This window comes from Paramormyrops kingsleyae, chromosome 16 (assembly GCF_048594095.1).
Source record: "Paramormyrops kingsleyae isolate MSU_618 chromosome 16, PKINGS_0.4, whole genome shotgun sequence".
NCBI lineage: Eukaryota > Metazoa > Chordata > Actinopteri > Osteoglossiformes > Mormyridae > Paramormyrops > Paramormyrops kingsleyae.
The window spans coordinates 30789603-30813115 of NC_132812.1; the positions used below are offsets into that span (position 1 = coordinate 30789603).

The 23513-nt window shown below is 43.4% G+C and overlaps 2 protein-coding genes across 7 annotated transcripts; one reads left to right on the top strand and one right to left on the bottom strand.

Annotated features, from left to right (window-relative positions):
* The first annotated feature begins 2161 nt into the window (after positions 1-2161).
* Positions 2162-7312, top strand: LOC111850254 (ankyrin repeat and SOCS box protein 11-like). The gene is made up of 7 exons (XM_023823935.2): positions 2162-2341; positions 2735-2814; positions 3243-3350; positions 3500-3650; positions 4598-4732; positions 4814-5005; positions 5189-7312. The coding sequence occupies exons 1-7, from the start codon at positions 2245-2247 to the stop codon at positions 5311-5313; spliced, it is 888 nt and encodes a 295-aa protein (XP_023679703.1). The 5' UTR covers positions 2162-2244; the 3' UTR covers positions 5314-7312.
* A 4799-nt stretch (positions 7313-12111) lies between these two features.
* LOC111850255 (gastrin-releasing peptide receptor-like) lies at positions 12112-18051 on the bottom strand. Of its 6 annotated transcripts, XM_072700780.1 has the most exons (5): positions 17254-18051; positions 15157-15508; positions 14466-15015; positions 13685-13924; positions 12112-13169 (listed from the first exon to the last, which is right to left on the bottom strand). In XM_072700780.1, exons 1-3 carry the CDS (start codon positions 17661-17663, stop codon positions 14725-14727), a joined length of 1053 nt encoding a protein of 350 aa, XP_072556881.1. In that variant the 5' UTR covers positions 17664-18051; the 3' UTR covers positions 12112-13169; positions 13685-13924; positions 14466-14724. The 6 variants fall into 6 exon arrangements, with proteins under 6 accessions (XP_072556881.1, XP_072556879.1, XP_072556882.1 ...); XM_072700778.1 differs by having other exon boundaries at positions 12112-13042; positions 13685-15015; XM_072700781.1 differs by having other exon boundaries at positions 12112-13119; positions 13685-15015.
* Positions 18052-23513: the final 5462 nt, after the last annotated feature.

The following is a 23513-nucleotide window of genomic DNA, read 5'->3' on the forward strand; positions in this document are numbered from 1 at the left end:
AAGCTAGCTGATGCTAGAGTAGGGCAATGTGTGGCCCACTTCAGGGTTTTGCCACTGATGAAACGGACCTTCTTAGACTGAATAACATCAGTTACCTGTCAGTTCTCCCATGTTAATGGCCATGGTTCACACTCTCAGATTTCGTAAACCGTTTAGAGTTTAAACCGTGGCACTTTTTTATTCTTTTGCAGCAGCAAAGCATTCTGTCTGTCTTGTTCTGAATGTTCTGCTTTGGCTAAAAGTCTTTCCCACAGTGCTTGCATTAAGAGAGATGGCATTACCAGGGCCCAGTCAATCACACTCTGAGTTTTCAGTTTCAGCTAACACCATTTTCCCATGATGCTTTGATACAAGAGAGCAGGCCTCAAAATGGGAAGCCACTAAACAGTGCTGTGGCGAGACACACTGGTCAGTAAAGACCTCCGCGGCTTCCAGACCTCGCAGCCTGCAGAACGGGACTGTTACCCGTGACTTCCTGCATCCTGAGCTCAACAGCACCCTGTAGCAGACATTGTTCGCTAACACATTCTGTAGAGGCTGGGTTAATTCAAACAATGTAAAACTTTAAATTTTGAGGTATTCATTTGAAAAAAGTATGTTATGTTGCGATTGGAGCAATTTTCCAAAACCCACTCAGTCAATTTTTTTTGTTATTTTTGGAAAATTGCTCTTTATGTCATAATGATCCAATCGCAACATAACATACTTTTTTCAAATGAATACCTCAAAATTTAAAGTTTTACATTGTTTGAATTAACCCAGCCTCTACAGAATGTGTTAGCGAACAATGTTTAATTAATTTGTCACTGGTGACCATTACTGACAAAGTGATTCAATGATTCACTGCAAAAAGCAGCCTGAGTTTGAATTTCAACAGATAGCTGATTCGCACGTCGCTAATGGCTACCCCGTATGGCTTTTGTTATAGAGAAAGTCAAAACATTCCACGGCCAGAGGAGTGTAGATTAGCATAGACATTCCTGCTGATTCAAGGCTGAAACTGGAACTCGACCGTTTACAGTTCTTCCTTTGCATAATCTTGAATGCTCCTGTTTCAGAAGTCACAAGTACCCTTTGTTTACAAACATTTCATGAGATAAAAGTCTGTAATTGCTTCGTATTCTAATACTTAATGTCAGTATTGAACATTTAGATTGAGAACTGGCCCAAAAAACTTCTTTATGTCTCCTAAATCTGAAAATGGCAAATGACTTGTTTTTATGTGGCTTCCAATGTTATAGTTTAACAGGTATATTTCTTTGGCCATAGTAACATGAATATGCAAATATCATGTAATAACATTGAACAACAGGAGGTTGCTATGGGAAGAAAAAAATGTTTTTGAATATGACAACCTTCAAAGGTATTTTGTGAGATTCTTTTGCCCCGCCCAGCCAAATGCCCCCCCACACCCCCACCGCTGCATGTTGCTGCCCCGAGGCTGCTCATACTGTACAAACCTGTCTGGCTTCAGCCATTATCCAGATCCTCAGGATTACCTTGGTGTAGCCTGAAATGTGTTTTTTTTCTGCCATGACAGACAGATATAACGAGAGGTTTTTCAGGTTTAGTACAAAATACTTGCGTGACAGTTCTGTGCAGAGTACAGAGTTCGCAGTTACAGTTAAGCTTTTTAAAGTTTACCTGTGACTAAAGACACAGAAGTGGAAATTAAACTTTAAACAGGTAAAGGGAATTCTAGCTGACAGCTGCAATATGCTATAAACCATGAAGGACAGCGTTGATTCCTCTTGTGAGGCACTAACAATGGTAACTTTAAATAAGCAGAGATGCAGGAATGCAGAAGTGAAGACTGGGGCACCATCTCCCAGACATTCACTGTATTTTTTTCACTTTCCAACCCCACTCCACCCCACCCCACCCCACCCGTAAAGGTAATTTCAGTGACAGAGCTTTAGATTTCTACAACTTTAAAGTAAATACACTGAAGCGGCTTTGGATATTTTCACTGTAACCCAAGGGGAGAAAAAAAAGAAATATATAAATATATATATATAGCAATTATATATAAAAATATATGGTTCACTATGCTATGCTATATGGTATTTGGGCTAACAGTCAGTTGGAGTCAGGTTACAAGAGGCTTATCTGCATAAGCCCTTATGTCATTTAAGTGGGAACACCTTTCAGTGAAAGAGGCGTTAGCCAAGGAGGGCTTGATAAACTGGAGCCCTGTGGCTCAGATGGGACTGGGATCGCGGTGCTTTGGGAGACTCATTAGCGATGGCTGGCCTGAAGGCAGAGGCTGCACTGTGGGGAGGACCGTGGAGTGCGGACCCTCACAGACACGGGGCGCCCGTCGCTAACACGCTAATGGCTGGTAAGCTTGCTTATCATTTCTCTTCCTTTGGTTATAACTCCAGACAGTTTCACTTGCAGCCATATCCTGTTTATTAAACAGGAAGTGGCAATTGTGCAGTGGGTGTATACTTTTCTGTGTATCCATTTTTGACATTGAGGACGGGGGGGGGGGGGGGGTGTAGATATGTTATACAAGAGTGACCACAGAATAGGTTGGAAACTTTTAATGCTTTTTTAAAATAGTAAATTCGGAATACACCACCTAATCTACCATATGTTAATCAAGGTAACTCCAGTGTTTTTCCTGATAAGGCCTGGATGGGGTGATATTTTGTCTATCGAAGCTCCAGCTTGTATTGTTTTGAGGGGTCCTATAGATCCCATTGTATCTGCTGCATTCTGTGTGTTGCAGACCCCTGGGCTGAGAGATCCCCGTTGCATGAGGCTGCTCTGCATGGTCGGCTGCTCGTGCTCAGGACCCTCGTGGCACAGGTACTGATACATTACAGATCCGAACTCCTAGGCACAGACTTGTTCGTCAAACATTCTTTTCTGGGTCATGGGGGTCCAGAGTCCATCCCAGACACCACGAGCACAAAACAGGGAACAACCCGGGGCCCGAACACCATTCACACCTACAGACAACTCCAGTACACATTACCATGTTTTTGGACTGTGGGGGGAAACCAGAGAATCTGGAGGGAACCCCACAGCAATATGGGGAGAGAATGCAAACTCCACACACATCGAACCCGTGTCTCCCTCAGTGTGGCGACCGCACTAACCACAGCTCTGCTGCCATCTACCCAACAACGACGTAAAATAATGCATCTCTACACAGAACATGAAACAGAAACTTTTTGTTGAGTTTTCTTAAAGTAATTGTTTTTCCTGCATGTGTTTTTCCCGTTTTCGTACAGGGTTTTGACGTGAACATCGTCACCCTGGACAGAGTGTCTCCTCTTCACGAAGCCTGTCTTGGAGGCCACCTTAACTGTGCCAGACTATTGCTGGACAGCGGGGCAGATGTAAGAAAGCGTCTCTCACTCATGTGGAAGCTGTGCTTCATGCTAAAACGACACCACCAGCGTAAATCTGCTCGGGTAGCTTTCAGGCTGCATTAAACCCAGAGAGCACTGAATGTTTTTTGGACTCTGACACCGGTGTCCGTTTGCAGGTGAGCATGGCGACGGTCGATGGCGCCACCCCACTGTTCAATGCGTGCGTCAGCGGCAGCGTGGCCTGCGTGAGGCTCCTCCTGGAACGCTGCCCCTCCCCCGATCCCACCTACCCAGGGGCCTCCCCCATCCACGAGGCTGCAAAGAGAGGTGCCGATAATGATTGTCTAGAGCTTCAGCATTGCATTTACGTCTGTCACTTCAGCCCCTATTGTAGACAAAGGGAAATCCCAGACAATTCGCATCTCCCGGGGGAGGGGGTGGGGGGGTTGCCATTTAGCCATAGTGGAGTTTTTATAGTGTCCAAAATAAAACAGGAAATGTAGATAAGAAAAGAGAAAGAGGTTAAGGGCCTTGTCCTGTATTATACTGTGACTGTTTGTGTGTGTGTTGGCATGGGGTGCGCTGGCATCCTGTGCGGGGGTGTGTCCTGGCGGGGGTGTGCCCTGTGGTTCTTAATATAGGCTCCAAAAGAGTGTTTTTCTTTTCAGAAATGAGTCAAAGCTGCCACCTGTTGGAAAAATATGTGACTTATCCTAATAGACCGAAAAGGACTGTAATTTTCTGTTCATTCACAGGATTGTGTAAAGCGAAGGAAAGTTAGAAAGATTCCAGGGGCCCCTGAGTGACTGTGGCTCTAAAAAATTTGGAACATAATTCGATTGATCTGGGATGGGGCCCCAAAATAATTAGCTTTCATAGGACCCCTGCTCATTCATATTACTAGCTTACAAAGTAGACATGCAGCATGCACTAAGCTGACAACGTGAAGTATGTGTGAACTTACACAAGCTTTACGTTGCTTTTAAGTTACGGAAGATACACTGCAACTCGGCCTCGTGAACCATCAGAATTTATGACGACTAAATTTAAGCAAATTTATTTTCTCTGATCTCCATATTTTAGGCACCATTCATAACGTTTTGACCGTCGTATGTCTAATATTCAGGGAAGTGCAACAAAAGTATGATGGTGTTTTACCATCGTGTTGTTTAAAGGTAATGAAATGCGACTCTGTCCCACGGCACGATGTCTTCATGAAGCACTATCGGCGCTCCTTGGTTTTTAATGGAATAATTTCCTTTTTTTCTCGCCAGGTCACAGGGAATGTATGGAGCTCCTGCTGGCCAGCGGGGTGGATATCGACTCGGAGGTTCCACGGCTGGGAACGCCGCTGTTCACCGCCTGTCTCTTCCGGAGAACGGACTGTGTGGAGAGACTCTTACAGCTCGGTCTGTCTTCTTTCATATCTTGACTTGAAGCACCGACCTCTGGTGAAACGGAAGCGTGACTCTGTGTGCGTGTGACCGCAGGAGCCGACGTGCACAGAGGGAGGGCCGGGGACGTGCCGCTCCACGCCGCCGCCCGGGTCGACTGCCCGGTCGCCGCTGAGCTGCTCACAGACTACGGCGCCAACTGCTGGAGAAGGAACAGCGACGGGAAGAGACCCGTTGAACTGGCTCCGGCCAATGGCGCCGCAGCGAGGGTGCTGCTGCTTCGACAAGGTAGGCCAGCCTGGACGCTTCTGTCAAGCTATTAATATACGGTGCAAGAATGGGTGTAGTTTCCAGGGTTACACATTTTTGAGCTGTTTTCGGAGTGCAGAGTGCCCCCTGGTGGTGGATTAGAGACACAGCACTAATAAAGATGGCAGGATCATGGCTGACATGCTCTCCTTTCGTCCCCAGGCCCTTCCACTCTAGCTCAGCTCTGCAGGTTCCGCATAAGGCAGGATCTCGGGAGGGTGCGACTTCACAAGGTGTCCAGCCTCTGCCTTCCCCTCTGCCTCAGTGACTTTCTGCATTATCGATGATGTGAGGAAACCTGCCCAGGCCATCTGAATGATACCGCATCTGCCAATTTTTACTCCCTAGCATTCGTCTGTTGTTTGTTAAACTTTTTAAAACTTGTTAAATGACAAACACTGTGACACTCTCAGGTAAGCCAGTATTACTCCTCAGATGATATCCCTAACAATTTGGACTCCTCTTCTCATTAATGTTTTATAAGTTACTCCGAAATGCTATGGATTCTGATACTGAGTTGTAAATAATAAAACGTTTTTATTTTCTGGCTTGAAGAACTGTTATGATAAAATAAGATGAACTTTATTGATCCCGCGAAGGGAAATATCACAACACAGCAGCAGACATAGAGAAGAGCAGACACACAGCATAAGAGCATGGCAGTGGTGTCTTAATAGTTAGGGAAGTGCACTTGTAATTGAAAGATTGCTGGTTTGAATCCACTGCAAGCAAGGCACCACTGAGGTTCCCTGAGCGAGCAACTGCTCCCCGGGTGCTGAATTAGCTGCCCCCTGCACATATGGGTTAAATGCAGGGGACACATTTTGTTGTTGTGTGCTGTGGTGCGTCAACAATGACAACTGATCATCTAATTCTAAAACTCAAAATTATAGCATGCATAGCTTTCCTGAAGCTAGTGACATTAGCTGCAAGGATTGCTGAAATGCTTCTTTGGTGCAAGAAATTGTTTGCTAAGGCACATACCAAAATGACCTTCCTGTGAGTCAGCATAACCAGCTTTAAGCCCAGAGATGCTAAAGTTCTAATGCTAATACTGCTGGTGCTGATTTCCAGCACAGGAAAACAAGCCGAGTTGACAGTGAAGGTTGTAAGTGTAGCACAACCATGTTATTTAATTTTAATTATGAGCCTTACAATTTTTGGCTAATTTGGTTTAGCAGAAATGATGACATAAATAGCCTTGGCAGAAGCTAAAGAGTGCTTAATGCTGGGGATTGATAAGGCTTGTACTCTATTTTGAAGAAAGGCCCGTGCTCTTTACGTTCTCATCCCAGAGAATAACACCCACTGGTCAAAAGGCACTCACTCATATAATCTTTATAGTGTTAAGTGATGTAATTACTGAAAGTTATTAAAGTGGTGCTGAAATGTGCTTAAAATGGATCATTATATGTCAGTGGTGTAGCCAGAAATGAAATTGCAGGTGGGCCAGAATAAAAGTGGGTAGGCAATACAATCCGATGTAGTACTTATAGTACAGTATTTTACTAGTACAGTGGTACCTTGGTTTACGAGCATAATTCGTTCCGGAAACATGCTTGTAATCCAAAGCACTCGTATATCAAAGCGAATTTTCCCATTAGAAATAATGGAAACTCATATGATCCGTTCCACAACTCAAAAATATTCATATAAAAATTATTAATACAAAATACAAAGTAAAAATATATAAAACAAATTAACCTGCACTTTACCTTTGAAAAGAATCGTGCATGGTGTGAGGGAGACGAGAGAGGAGAAGAGGAGGGTTATTTTGTAGGACGACTTTCACTATAACCTACGGAATCACTGCTATCTGTTGGCTCACTGGAATCTTTTTCTGTTTGTGCGACTTTAACAAGGAACCCATCTAATGACAGCCTCTTTTGCCTCCTTTTCGATTTCGCAAAAATGTGGACATTGCATTGTCGTGAAACAGATTCATCGCTCGCACTGGTACGCCCTTATTCAGGTGGTGCTTTTCTGCACGCATGCGCTTCCTATTTTGAAGCTGAGCGTACGTAAAAACAAGAAAAACAAGGGGCGCATGTGTGCCATATGATTTTTGATGATACTTGGCGCTCGTAATCCAGGACTTGCTTGGTTTCCAAGTCAAAATTTATTAAAAATCTTTGCTCGTCTTGTGGAACACTCGTAAACCGTGTTACTCATAATGCGAGGTTCCACTGTACTATAATACTGTTGTTTTGGATTTTATTTCTATTTTATTATTTTATTTGTACCTCATTTCGTTCTCTTCATGTACAACATGTTTTGGAATATCAATAAACGCCCTTTATCCTTTACATTACAAATGTGAAATGTTCTGCTATGCGTTGGCCTGCTGTGTCATGATACTGACATCCATCAACAGCCATAAAAATCAAACCAATCTGCTCTGTTTAGTTACTACAGTAAGACACTCTACTCACGATCTGAACAAGCACCCGACAGAAAATGCAGTATAGTGACCGGCAGACGGAAACATCACGGTGGTAACAACTGATGAGAAGGCTTCTTGTGGGGAAGAACACAGATCTTTTATTAGAGTCCTTAAAGCGAATTACACAGGCACTTAACAAGCACCGGAGTGGCTGAGACGACCAGCACAGTGGGCAGAAGGTGTCGGGACTCAGGAGCAGCGATCCTATTAAAAACTGTTAACAAAAATTGCTTCTACTTAGTGAATGCCTTAGGCCGAGTACACTGGCCAATCAGGTAGCTTCTCTCATGAATAGTAAGTTTTCTCTAACCACCCTGAATAAACTGGCAGGACTTGTCGAAGGGAGCACGTTCACTGGCCAATCAGATAGCTTCTCTCATGAATATAAATGTGTTTCTCCAAACCGACCCGGTAAAATGAAAATTGAAGGACTGAAATGTGCTCACACTAGCCAATGCGTACCGTTCCCGAGCAAGTTTGACCCCCAAAGTCCAGTTTGTTCGACCGGTGTGATCTCACTCTGTACTGTGTCTGGGCCCGCTTGATGAGGTCAGACCCGGGTACGGTAGGCATTTCGAAGATCATAAAATGTATGTTTGCAAAGGAATATCAGATGATTGTCAATACAAAACTATACAATGATATACAATAAACATACCAACTGGTGAAATGTTATATCACTGCAGCAGGATCCATGCCTGTTTCTGCAGCCAAAAGCTGCGCAGAGTGAACGATGGCTTCGACTTCCCCAAAATGGCGGCCATATCACTGCAGTCAGCTAATAGCAGAGGGTCTTTCTCAATATGCATACTTGACTGTATTTGTGTTTGTACCAATCTGACATCACCTTCCATTGCCAAAGACCTGTTCCAGTACTCAAGAACAGAAGTACAGAAGACAGTTGAAATCCCCGGATGTCGTTCTTGTCCCGCCCAAAATATCAAGGATACATTGGTTGCAATCTTGCAAAAAAAGACCAATCCCATGATGCATTGCACCCCAAGTTTGTTTTTGGTAGGCAAGTTAGCAAGACCGGTCTTGTCAAGACCACAAGTACAATCTTCCTGTTCTTAGTATCGAGAACCGCCCCAGGTCTAGTTAATACATGTCATTGGTTACATCCTCAACAAACGAGACCAATCCCAAGATTTATTGCATTCCAAGTTTGTTCTTCAGCCAAGTCATCATTGTTCTTGTATTGATTAATTCTAACAATTTCTGTTTAATGTTAGTTAAAATGGCATTGAAGCAAGAATGACAAGCAATAATATATCAAAATCTGAGCATGTATTCTTTACCAAATTAGCCAATACTTACTTTACGTATTTAACCTGACTGGGAGCAAGTTCAGTTGCAAAGAGTTAAACCACACAAATTTACATAAAGAGTGACCATACATCCTCTTTATTTTCCCGGCCTTGTTCTCTTTTTCAGAGCATAAAAATGCCTGAATTGTCTGGAATTTCAGTTTGTTTCATGTTGACATTTGCTTTACGTTGCTTTGAGTCTTTCCTTTGTGTTCTACTCAACAATACAAAACCTGAATGGCGGCAAATCCAAGGATGTCCTACCATCTAATGGGAAGCTTTCTCAGAAACACCTAAATAGAAATGAAATGATGCTGCATTTGCCATTTGCACAAGTACATGTACAGATACATTAAAATACTTTAGGTTTCACCGATCATATCTTGTTCTTCTTTGAGACATATATACGCGCACACACGCATTGTCTGAGCTCAGACTCACTTATAGCAGCAAGGGGTGGACAAACTCAATATTTAAATCCTTAGTTTTGGAATGAGATGTTGGATCTGGTGTCCACATACTTTGGACTATATAGCGTATGTCGGCATCTGTTAAATGTTCTGAACATCTAATCTTTTTGAAGGAGGAAAGGAAATTTCAGTTCTGCACCAATTTAGCACAAACAGGATATAGATATAAATGTATTTACTGAGATAAGTACGATGATCATGTTGCCCATGAACAGAACATGTCCTCACTGGTATTTGCAAAATCATAAGCTTACTTAAGCTTAGAACAGATCTTTTGTATTGTTTCATTGTAACTCAGTATCAGAATCTTTTAATTGGGGAAATTAGAATGCCTATGAGCTAAATGATATTTAAGTAATTTGCATCTTACCAGTTCCAACATTATAATTAGAAAAATTTCAAATAGAAGCCTTTTATTGTCATTGTACCATGCATAACAAAATTGCAAACAATATACCCCTTCAGATATAAGGAAACATTCAATCATTTATACAGAAAATGTAAAATATACCACATATACAAATAAAAAACATATAGAACGTAGTAATGTTTACAAAGATAAGGTAATACAGTTAATGCAGTGTGGCTAAGCAACAAATGCGGTATTGCTGGGCAGAGATGTATTACTGATGATGCAAGTATTACACAATGAATTACCAACAATATGAATATTGCACAGAGAATTACAAATAGTGTAAAATGTTGCATATAGAGCAAATATTGCACTTGGCTGTGGTTATTACACAAGAGAATTATTGCATATCGAGAGAAGATGTGGGAGGGAGAGAGAGAGAGAGAGAGAGAGAGAGACGGAGACGGTCAGTGCATGTTGAGGCTCAATGCTGTTATGGCTCTGGGAAAGAAGCTGTCCCTCAGTCTGTCTGTCCTTGTTTTGATGGACCTGTAGCGCCTACCATAGGGAAACAAGTCAAAGGTGAAAACCAGGATGTGAGGGGTCCTTCAGAATGTCTTGGGGCCTGCTGAGGCAGCAGGAAGTGTATGGGTCTTGTAGGGAGGGCAGAGAGCAGCCGGCAGTCTTCTGAGCTGCGCTGATGACATGCTGAAGCCCCCTCCTCCCTTCTTCAGGGCAGCTCCTGTCCCACACTGTGATACAGTATGCCAGCACGCTCTCTACGGAGGAGCGGGCGAAGGTCACCAGCAGCTCTTGACCCAGGTCATCCTTCCTAAGCAGTCCCAGGAAGTGATGTCACTGCTGTGCCTTTTTAATGAGCGCTGTGGTGTTTGCAGTGCAGGGCAGGTCAGCGGAGACGAAGGTACCCAGGAATTTGAAGGCTGAGACTCTCCCAACGCAGTCGCCGTTTATGCAGGTGGGGGGGGGGGGGGGGCGGGTTGGGTCTGCGCTGTGCCTCCTGAAGTCGATGATGATTTCCATTGTTTTCGTGATGTTCAGTGTCAGGTTATTTGTTGAACTCCAAGCTGACAATCTCAAGATCTCATCTCCTCAGGCAGACTGCTACCACATGTTTCACTGTCTGAGGATGGATACTGAGACAGACCTGTGGCAAGTTACAATATTAACCTGTTAATCTGAATCTCTTCAGTCTGTCTTGTCAGTGATAACTGTCATAAGTTGCTTAGTCGAACACGACTCTAGAAAAATAGCTGGTCTGTCACACAAGAATAGGCTTATAATAACAAATAGGGTTATTTGTGCTTCGTTTCTGTAATTGTTATTCCTGAAAGTTGTTTACATGAATGGAGTAGTCCAATGTGAAGCACTTGGCATCGAAACTCCCATTTATCATGAAGCATCTGACTTCACCCTGTATTTTGGGAGCTACTGTAAATGATCAAAAGGTTCCAAAACATTCTGTGACCCATGGGTAAATTTATCATTTGCCATTTCCTCCCGTTTGAAGTCTAGCCAAATGTACTTCGGGATTGCTGAGGTATTCCACAAGAAGGAAAACAAACCACATTCTTATATTTTAAATTAGACCTTTTACGTTTAATAAAGACTTATTTTATATCTTGCATTACATATCATGCTTAATATTAAATTATATTACCCATACTGACACTTTCAGACGTCTGTACACCAATGTGTTTCTGTACATCACAATCTTAAATCGCATGATATAATTCCGTGATCCTCTATTTGAAAGAGCTACACAATGAGCCAATCATCGAATAGACTGAACAAAACGAACTTATAAAACTCAACAAATCATTGTAACAACTGGGGTAATTTTGTTCACTGAAATAAGTAGTTAACATAGAACAGGGGTGGCCAATCTTATCCACAAAGGGCCAGTGTGTATGCAGGTTTTCGCTGCAACTCCCTAATTAGATTACTAATTAGAGGACTGATTGGCTGAAGAGTCCTCACGCCTGGGTTTGAACAGCTGACCTACAGGTTATCCCAAAAACCTGCATACACACCGGCCCTTTGCAGGTAAGATTGGCCACCCCTGACATAGAAAGTAATTAATGAACAACATGTTTACTCAGTACACACTGGGCAGCAAGCACTAACTCTCTGGATGAGATGTGGTCTCTTTCATGTTTGTTTGAATTTGTAATGGTGCTTGACTACCTGTACCTAAGCCCCACTTTTGCACACTTCCGAAACCTCCCAACCAATCAGAGGCTTCGAGCACAGACAGCTCCCCATTTCCTGTAGTGCCATGTTTGATAGACTCAGGGACCATTAGGCAGAAAACCTGCCAGTATGGTTGGGATGACCTGGTTCGTCGCTCTTTGCAACAATGTACTATCCAGTCACACAACAATCAAACCGCTCACTGAGCACCTTGACTCTGTGTTATTACAGTTGCTGGCTAAGAGGTTTACAAAAATTGCGAAGCAGTACTTACTTTCATTATGATTCAAAGAAAGTCCCACTTAAAACACAATAATTTTATTGACACTTACCGATTGCAAAACAAAACATACACAGATATCTGGCTTTTCTTCAGAGTATTGTATTCATTCAGAGTATTGTATTCATTCAGAGTATTGTATTCATTCAGAGTATTGTATTCATTCCAATGCGGGGAAAAACACTGTTATGTTGACAAGGAGGTATGTGTTCTCTTCAGCAGAACTCTCAATCAAAACTCAGACCACTTTTTTTTAATAGCAGCTAACAACAAATAAAACTTGAACTGATGATTCAAGAACATTCACCCAGTTGTTCTGCACTACTCAAGATGTCTTTTTTTGACAGTTGCAATTGTCCAAAAAGCTTTTGTGCATCACTGCTTGCATTCTTTAGAAGCCAAAATCCATTAAAACTGAGTCAGGCACAAAATCTATAATTATATTTATACTACTTTTTTCTTACACTTGAGATACAACTTTCAGCTACACTTATTATCCAAGTACTGTTAAGTTACATTTTACACATTTAGCAGACACTTTTGTCCAAAGTGACATACAAGTGCGGCAATTAGAACACTGCAAACATACATGCTGTCAAGGAGTCAACTAGATATTCGTGCAGCCAGGCTGAGCTTCCAGTGAAGACCCAGGTACAGGTGTAAGCAGGATTGGAGCTGGAACCACACAACAACTTCTAACAAAGCAAGAACATAATAAGCTATTCAAGGACCAGAAGTGCAACATAAGAACATTCAGGGAACATACAGAGGCATCAGCCTAGTATAGAGGAATTCATGGAAGAAATAGGTCTTGAGGTGTTTCTTGAAGGGGAAGAGGGATTCTGATGACTGGATGTGGTTCAGCAGCTCATTCCACCACTGGGGCACCACACAAGAGAAGAGTCTGGAGTGAAACTTGTGTGGTGGAAGGATCTCCAAGTCGCACTGGTTTGCTGAATGAAGGGGGCGAGATGGGACATAGGTCATGAGAAGCCTTTTGATGGAGATGAGTGCCTGATCATTGATGGACCTGTAATCCAGCACCAAAGAATAGAACTTAATGTGAGAGCCAATCAGGAGCTAGTGAAGAGAGACAAAGTGGGGTGTGACATGAGATCGTTTAGGTCACGGGTGTCAAGCTGCAGTCCTGGGGGGCCGGAGCCCTGCACATTTTTGGGTTTCCCTTCATTTAACACACCTGATTCAACTCCTTGTGCTAATTACCATGCAGCTCTTGAGCTGAATCATTTGTGGTGGAACAGTGAAAGAACTAAGCTACTCAGGGCTCCGGCCCCCCAGGACTGCAGTTTGACGCCTCTTGTTTAGGTTGAATGAATGTCAAATGAGCTACCATGTTGTCAGTCATCTGCAGGAGTCTGACAGCACGGGCTTGTAGACCTGCTAATAGAGACCTGCAGTAGTCTAACTGTAAGGTATCAAGTACCTGAACTAGAAGCTGAACCGCATACACAGACAGAAAAGGCCTGGTTTTCCTGATGCTATATAGAATAAATCTGCAAGATTGGCAGAGCACTGTTATGTGCTCAGCAAAGGACAGCTGGTCACCTATCATCACTCCTAGGTTCCTGGCAGACCTTGATGAAGACAGGTTGGATGATCCAAGCTGAACAGTGATGTCATAGTGGATGGTAGGGCTGGGAGGGAAGGTTAAGCTGGAGGTGATGGTCCCTCATCCAGGCTGCCGCGTCACCCAGGCATGCAGGGATCGAGTCAGAGAGTAGTGGCATCAAAAGAGAATGTCAAGTAGATCTGGATGTCAGCAGCATAGTAGTGGTAGGAGAAGCCATGTGACTGGGTGATCTGACCTAGAGGGGCTCATTGCAAAAAAAAAAAACAAAATAAAACAAAGTATATACACTCTAAGGACACCATTTTGTAATGATGTATGAGGGACAGCTTTTCATTAGGTTTTGTAATATTGCTGGTGCGGTTTGTGGCTATGCAGGTAGAGTATTGATGTTCGGTGATCAGGACCCTTTATGTGAGTTTCTGTAGTTTACCCCTTTGCTGCTGAACTTGCCCCCAAATATTTCCACTTCACAATAGTGAAGTGCCCTTTGACCAGGGCAGCTCTAGCAGGGCATAGATTTGGTAAATGGCATCCAGTAATGGTGCCAAGTTGAAACTCATTAACATCCTCTGTATGAAAGCCCATTCTCCAGCCAATATTTCATACAGAAAACTGCATGGCTGTGTGCTTAATTAAACACCTGTGTCAGTTGTGGGTGTGGCTTAATCGGCTAATTTCTCTAATACTCCTACAGTAGCTGTATCATTTTGATGTGAGCAACACTGAGGAAACAATGTGTGGGATAATCAAAATCTGTCTGTTTCTGACTGATTAAATTAATTTACCATCAGTTATTGTTTTTGTACTTCTTGTGTCAAACTGCGCAGTTTTGCAGAGCTGTTATCCCCTCCAACAAACCATTTTCACCCAGCAGTCCCACTCTGCGTCTAAGTTCACTCAAGTTCCTAGGAATTCACATCTTGAACAAGGCAGAGGGATATGCGACAAAAGCACGCTGCCTTGTTTCACAGCTGGTTACTGTAGATGACGCCAAATTTGCCCTGTGATTGGCTAGTGCTCCTGATGAAAATCATGGGGAAGGGGTCACCCTGACACAGGACGGCCAATGCCCAGGGGGCAGCAGCAGCACAGCTGCTTGTTGAATTGCTTCTGGAAGCTGTGGCTCAGCAGGTAGAGGGCAAAGGGGTTGACGCAGGAGTTGGCAAAGGCCAAGAGGCGGGCGCAGATGCTGGAGATGAAGTGGAGCGTAGATGTGTCCACCTCGCTGTAGTGGTATGAGCGGTACAGATACACAGCATGGCTGGGAAGCCAGCAAATCGCAAACAGGCCCACAAACACCAACACCGTCTTCGCCAGCCTCTTTCTGGTCTCCACCTTACAGCACAGATTTGAGAAAAAAAGAGAAAAAAGAGAAAAAGTTGAATCCAGATTTAGTTTTAATTTTGGTTGAAACACTAAGTCGGTATAGATGTAGATATAACTGCAGAAGTGCAACCTCAACGAATCGGCACCTACCTGTCTTCTAACAGGCACATTTTCTTCTCCCGGCATGTTAGATGCACTCCAGAGGAGGCTTCTGGCAATGAAAGAATAATAGATTGAAATAATGAGCAGGGGTATAACATAGAAAATGAGGAAAGAAGCCATAGAGTGGATCTTGGGGTGCAGATCTCCTGTGTGTGGATAGGGGGCGCAAGTCACAAATGTCTCGTTAGTCCTGGTGATGTTGAAAGTGTGGAGGTCAGAGAAGATGGCTTCAGGGATGGCCAAGGCCATGGAAAATATCCAGATCATTGCTGCTATGATGCAGATTTTTGCTTTAGCATTGGCGGGTTGCACAGCCATTGGTCTGACGATCGCCTTGTACCTGAGGGACAAAGACCAAGAACACCCAGTCAAACACAACTGTCACAGTGACACAGTTTCAGCTAAAGAAATGTTACAATATCAATGAATCTTGTAACATCTGCTGTGTCTCCAGAGCAAATGTGTCACCTTTGTTTAGCTAATAAGGACATCTCCTACATTTTACTGATCATGAAGAATCACCATCACAGAAAAACCTAAGGAGTCACATGGGACCTCGCTGGTTATTAATCACCATCAGACTGTTACTCTTTTGGGAACTACAGCTACAACTATGTCTTTAACCCGGCTGATTTTGGCATCAGAGCAGTAAACACGATCCCATTACAAATAAATGAAAATCTATCTATAAGAGACATGGAACTGGTGGCATGGTAACAGTTACTGAGAAGTTAGTTACAAGACAGGCGAACCCCCCACCCCACAAACACACACATATATAAATGATGATTATAGAGTTCGCTTTTCCAGAATGCAGCTTGTTACGTCACGCAGCATTGATCTCAAGAACAGCTATTGTCTGAAATGTATATGAATTGCGTAATGCATTTGGTCTGATGAATGTGACTATGATTATATAAAGAATGCATGAAGATTAAGGAGATACGGCAAAAATAATGAATTCTTCACTGAAAAGATAACGATCATGTGTTTAACAGGGTATCTATATACAGGATGAATGAAAAATAATGCGTATTCTCGTCAGTCCAAAATATCTCCGAAACAGATATTGGTTTTAAAGGGCTATAAATTATAATTGATAATAATTGTTAATTTTCTTCTAAAATTAAACAGACACATCAATTTCTCATAAACCCGAACATCACAGCTTTAAAACAATATAAAACATAAAAGATAAAACATGCTACTATTACAAGTAACATTATAACCGTAAAACAAGTAAATAGCATGAATCTTACAATTCTGAACTCTCACTTGTATATTGTTTGTTCTACTTAACACTTTACAAATGAACGGTGTTCATATGAAAATGTCTTTCAATCTTAACATTTTTATGTGGCATACAACAATATTTCCACACTCAGTCGGTGAGTAACACATCTTTGGTCTAATTTATTAAATATGCTGTATGTTTGTGTGTTTCATGCAGAGCAAGATGGGGGTAGACGAAGAGAAGCATTCCAGTGTACCTGCATGTACTCGTACTTGTGCAAATGAAAAATAAAGGATCGTTTCATTACAATCCGTTTAATCACGGACGAAGAGCGTAAATTCTAATGCAGGAATTATATCAGAGGTTCTCAGCAACTTCTCCAGTGAGTGAGCTCTGTTTAAAGATATATCGGTGATACATTTATTAATATTTGTTTGTTTGTTTGTTTTTGGAATCTTATCTATATTGACATAACTGATCAGCCAACGGATAAAATCGAGTCCTACGTCATTACGTTGCATTACACTTACATTTCCTATATTGAAGTTAGGGATACATTTTGTTTAAATACTGATGAAAATGAAAGATTTTTATCGATCACTCAATCATCAAATTTGACTGTTTACAGGGTCTCGAACTAAGCTCATTGTTTCTCAGCCATAAGGTAGCTGTGGACGCCTATACATTTTATAGATTATGAGTTGTCCTGTTTTTGCTAGCGTGAGTGATTCAAAATGTATTACAATATAATGTTATTTCTTAATATTAAAGGTGCTCGAATTTCTAAAACCTGCAGAACGTGATAATTGTACATTAGGCTACAGATCGTGAAAGTACTTTGAGGTGCTTACCTATCTGCAGAAAGGACGGTCAACGTGAAAACAGAGACCCCGACAGAGGTAAGTTGGATGAAGGGTATGAGTTTGCATCCCACCCTGCCGAAAAGCCACTCGTCAGCCAGATAGCGGCTGGCATCGACGGGAGCGCAGGTGAGGAGAAGCAGCAGGTCCCCCAGGGCCAGGCTGGACATGAAGAGGTTGGGCGCATTTCTCATCGACTTCATGGCGTAAAACGTCTTGATTAGCGTGATGTTGCCCACGACCCCGAGGAGTATCATAAAGCCATAAACCGCGGCGATGACTATGGCGGGATACCATATCGGATGCAACGGCAGCCGATGAGTGCGGTTTGTCCAGGAGGTATTTGAGGAAAACATGATTGTTAATTCTTGACGTAAAATAATCGATTCATCTGAAGACATTTTCCAAACTTTGTTTTATAGCGCTAAAAATGCGTTATGATCTAACCAGAGTTATCTGTTTGCGAAAACATAATTTTAATATTTTTGCAACAACAAAAAACAAACTCCGCGTCATTGTTGAAAGTTGGAGCTCTAAATTTGTTTTCGGTCAATAACTGCTTACACAGTAAGCGTCGCAGCTGTATTTATCCTACTGAAATGTCAATATAAATTCTCTTGGATTTTAGCGATCATCTGCAGTCCAATATATCTGCTCTTTTATTTTCTGTGTATTTCTCTTGAGTAGCCTACGACCAGTGACCGAAGGTTTTCCGTTCACTTACACAGAGCTGGCAGACTTGAGCGGCTCTGAGAACCTCGCTGCTTCTGCGTCACAGTCCAGCGGGTCCCGGTCGCCGCCCCGAAAAGAGCCGGAGACTCGCGGCTCTGCATAGTGACCGAACACTATGTGCCCATCGGCAACTTTTTTAACCCTTTGCATCATACAAACCCCTTATGTTTATGCTGGGGTATTTATCCCTCTGTATGAAAAGTCGAACTCGGATTTAATTATAGCAGCCTATCTCGCTTTCAGCTTGGAGTTTATTTCATATTTGCATGCACATAAACCTATTTATTAAATCTACATTAAACACCCGCCATTTAAGCTGTAGCCCTCCACTCCAAATTTAAAATAAACTTCAAGAATTCTACTCAATTCCATTTGCAAATGTGTATGTGTGATATACAGCTGCAGAAAAAATTAAAGCCACTCTATATTTTTAAACAAATCTGCATCTTTAAATCCTGGTTTAATCCTGGTTCTGCTGGCAGAGGCTATGCTAAGCAGCAAGATGCTTCCAGGTTCAAAATTTCTAAGACACTGGGAATGACCATAAACCAGCCAGGTAAAGGGCAGAAGATGGCAGAGATGACCGCTAACTTACCCGACAGTTTCTCATGAATTGAAGGATGACATTAAGTGACCTTCAAACAGAACAGGAAACATTAAGTGCAGGTGTGAAATGCACTGCTAGGATAGTTTGTATCAGGCTCCTAGAAGCAGGATTGAAGTCCCATAAAGCAAGGAAGAAGCCCTTCATTAATGAGAAGCAGGGAAGAACCAGGCTGCAGTTTGCAGAAAAATATATATTATTCACAGACGCACAACCATAAATGGAGAAATGAGTGAAACAAAAAGTTGTGCTGTGGTCTCTTAATTTTTTCCACTGCTGTATATGTCATATGGATGGAGTGGTGGCTAGGGATCTGTGCCAGCAATTGGAAGGTTGCTGGTTCAAATCCCATAAATGCCCAGAGTGATTTTATTCCGTTAGGCCCTTAACCTGCAATTGCTTCATTCTGGGCATGATGTTAATCTACATCCAGCCCTATAAGCAGGTCCTGCAATTTACAGGGAATAATTTGGGGGTTGGAGGCAGGATTGGGACTCCAGCCACTGGGAAAAACCACACACTGGTCTGTTTGGACTAGTGTGGTGCTGAGGTATCACCTGCCGCACGGCTGCACTCAGGTTCTCACCCCTGAGGTGGTGGGTGTGGCAATGCAGTGTAATCAGTGTGTGCTCCTTACCTCTAAATACGTCATGTCCTACCTGGCACCCTGTGCTGCATGGGACATGATCTTTTAAAATTAGAACCAGGAAACTGGACAGTTAGAACCAGTTAGAACCCTGAGTGACTGGGGCCCTAAAAAACATAACTGGAGTGGTCTGGATTGGGGGGCCCGATATGATATGGGGCCCAAACTCTCTAGCAGCGCCCCCGGTAAATGATGCGTGTGCCCTGTGATGAGGTGGCATCACAGGGCCTTCAGTTATTACCTGCCTTGGAGTTTCCAGGAAAGGCTCCGGACACCTGAAACCCCACAAAGGACAAATGGATACAGAAAAAGGATGGATGGATGGATGGATGGATAGATGGGTTCTTTTAATTTGGAATGTGTGGGTGGGTGTAAGGCTGGGTTTTGCCATGGCTTAGTATATATCTTTGGGCATCAAAAGTTTGAAGAAAAGTATTGAGGGTACAACGCTGAGTACATCGCTGAGTACATCGCTGAGTACAACGCTGAGTACAACGCTGAGTACAACGCTGAGTCAGGGACGGATTATGGGTTGTGTGGGCCCCTGGGCAAAACGTCCGCAAGGGCCCCCCCCCCCCACCACCAGCACCACCAGCACCACCACCACAACCACCACAATTCAAGGGCCCTTGGCAGCCAAACGCCCTCCCTCCATGTTTCCATCAGAGGCCCTATAGAGTCAGGGGCCCTTGTAGGCAGAGGATCAAAGAATGTAGGCCCTCTAAAATAGACAAACGAAAATACATTGTTGATAAGCGTTGCAAATTGTTTTGGGCTAGGGGCCCCATGGGGCCCCTGCACCCCAAGGGCCCCTGGGCAGCGGCCCCGCTGGCCCGGTCCGTAATCCATCCCTGCGCTGAGTACAACGCTGAGTACATCGCTGAGTACAACGCTGAGTACAACGCTGAGTACAACGCTGAGTACATCGCTGAGTACAACGCTGAGTACAACGCTGAGTACATCGCTGAGTACATCGCTGAGTACAACGCTGAGTATAACGCTGAGTACATCGCTGAGTACAACGTTGAGTACAACGCTGAGTACAACGCTGAGTACAACGCTGAGTACATCGCTGAGTACAACGCTGAGTACAACGCTGAGTACATCGCTGAGTACAACGCTGAGTACATCGCTGAGTACATCGCTGAGTACAACGCTGAGTACATCGCTGAGTACATCGCTGAGTACAACGTTGAGTACAACGCTGAGTACAACGCTGAGTACATCGCTGAGTACAACGCTGAGTACAACGCTGAGTACATCGCTGAGTACATCGCTGAGTACAACGCTGAGTACATCGCTGAGTACAACGCTGAGTACAACGCTGAGTACATCGCTGAGTACATCGCTGAGTTAAAGAACTGATTATTTTGCTCCAAGGCAAGATATTTTATTAGTGCTTGATCTGATATAACTAGTAGAAAGACTGCAATAGACCTAAGAAAGTAAACGCATTAGATATGTATCAAAATGTATCTAAATTAGTGCTAAAAATGGCATTTTTACTGTAATAAAATTGGATATTATTTACTTAAACAGGCGGTAAATATGTATTCATTTAAATGGAGGCTTAAGTCCTTTAAAACGGTTGCTCAAATGGCGTGGTGTCGCGGAATAACTCTTACAGGCTCCTGGTAAGTCCTCAGTGGAGCTACTGTACAAAAACGCTGCACATCAGGCACTAGTTTCCATAGAAGCTGAGTGGCGAGCAGACGGATGACAGGGTGAAGATGGAGGGAAAATGTGCTATGAAGTGTGGCTGCAGAATTAGGGAGCAGGAACAGAACATCAATGAAAGGCTGCAGCATATAAATAGCTACTTATACAAAGTGTATTTTGGTGAACAGGCAACATAGACCATCTTCAGTTATGAATGTCTTAGAAGTAATGAGCAGGTGGAATATGTGTTAAATTTACTGTTTTATGAGCTCATCTACTGTATTGGCTCAGTGGGTAGCAGTTGCTACAGCTGGGGAGGCACAGGTACTGCAGGGGGGGGGGCTTATTAGCGGTAAGCAGGACATTAATAGGGAGAGGTGTCGACTCGGAGTGGTTTTGGGCTTGGGGGATTAAGAGTTATGTAGGTTTCTTAGTCAGCCGAGTCTGGGGGTGTATTTTTTCTCCCTGAGTGGCCAGTCATGGGTCCTTATTAGAGCAGGGAGGCCACTGCCTCTTCAGGATGGACATGTCTGTTATCAAGGCAAGAGGAAATGCCAGCAGGTGGCTCAGTGCAGTTCCTCGCGTCTACGGATAATGTGGATTTTTCAGCCATGCTGAGGCAGACAGACTGCCCCGATTTCTGCAGCGAGTGCTATCTGCCAGCCCCGTATTGTTGACATTCATGACGGGTGGTTCTGTCTCGAGACAGATGATTGCTGTCCAGTGGTATAATTATAAATGTCATTCACAGGGCTGGGTGGATCGCAGTGTGCCCATGGAACGACACAGTGCTGTTTCATACCTTCGTCTTTCCACAGAGCAGGAGTTTGAATCTCACCCCTTCTTTGTGTGTGAGGTTGCACATCCCCCCGCAAGGTTGCACATCCTCCCCGTGGTGCATAAAGTGATTTCCTCCTGTGCTCAGAAAGCAATTAGGTGGATTAGCATCTCTACAATGCCCATAGTGTGTGATTACATGTGACTTTAGATGGACTTGCATTCCATCCAGGTGTTCCGCTGCCCTGTGCTTGTGAGGGTAGGTTCCAGAACCTCGGTGTCCCTGCCCAGGACAAGCAGTTGGAAGATCAATGGACCTTTTAATCTTCAAAGTCAGCAATATGGACAAATTCTCATTTTCAACCTGATCATGGAACTACAAGAAGTGAAATCTAGTGTTAAAATTCACTGGACAGTGCAGTAAAAAATGAGATACACAAAACACATAACTCCCAGAATTAGCATTTATACATAGCATTTATTTTCATTCCGTTCAAACCCACACAGTTTTTCCAATTCAGACAGCTTGACATGCTACTAAAACAATTCTGATTATGCCCCTTGGTATCATATCACTACTGTTCCCTGGATCACAAGAGGAAAACTGTTGGATTATGAATAGATGTAGCTACTTATGCATTGTGCCTTCAGCTGTCCTTAAACAGCCTCTAAACAGAGAGCAGTGGTGTGTGTCAGAAATCCAGGGGCAGACACTATGGCAAAGACCTTCTCAAATTTTAACTGAAGTTTTATAGTGCTGTTCCAGGTCCATCTGAGGTACCCTCTCTAGTATTTACTGTTAGGTCATTAACTGAAGTTTTATAGTGCTGTTCCAGGTCCATCTGAGGTACCCTCTCTAGTATTTACTGTTAGGTCATTTTTTCATGTCATAATTTTGTAATTTACTGTAAATTTAGGAATCTAATCAGCCATAACATTAGAACCACCTGCCTAAGAATCTGTATGTCTCCCTCGTGCCCCCAAACCAGCTCTGACCTGTTGAGGCATGGACTCCACATGACCTCTGAAGGCGTGGTATCTGGCACCAAGACGTTAGCAGCAGATCCTTTAAGACCTGTAAATTGTGAGATGGGGCCTCCATGGATCAGACCTGTTTGCCCAGCACATCCCACAGATGTTCGATCGGATTGAAATTTGGAGGACAAGTCAACACCTTGAACTCTTTTTCATATTCTTCAAACTATTCCTGAACAATTTTTGCATTATCCTGCTGAAAGAGGCCACCGGGGAATACTGTTGCCACGAAGGTCTGCAGCATTTCTTTAGGTAGGTGGTACATGTCAAAGTAACATCCACATGCATGCTAGGACCCAAGGTATCCCAACAGAACATTGCCTGGAAAATCACACTGCCTCTTTTGGTTTGCATTCTTCCCATAGTCCCTCCTGATACCATCTCTTCCCCAGGTAAACAATGCATACACACCTGGCCGTCCACATGATGTAAAAGATAAACATGACCGATCAGACCAGACCACCTGCCATTGCTCCTTGGTCCAGTTCTGACGCTCACATCCACTGCAGGCACTTTCAGCAGTGGACAGAGGTTAGCTGGTCTGCAGTTACACAAGCACATATGCAGCAAGATGTGATGCACTGTATGTGATGCACTGTATGTGATGCACTGTATGTGATGCACTGTATGTGATGCACTGTATGTGATGCACTGTATGTTCTGACACCTTTCTGTGAGAGCCAGCATTTATGCTACAGTAACTCTCCTGTGGGATCGGACCACACAACTTGCTTCTTTGGGTACCCATGACCCTGTCACTGGTTCACTGGTTGGGCTTCCTTTGACCGCTTTTGGCAG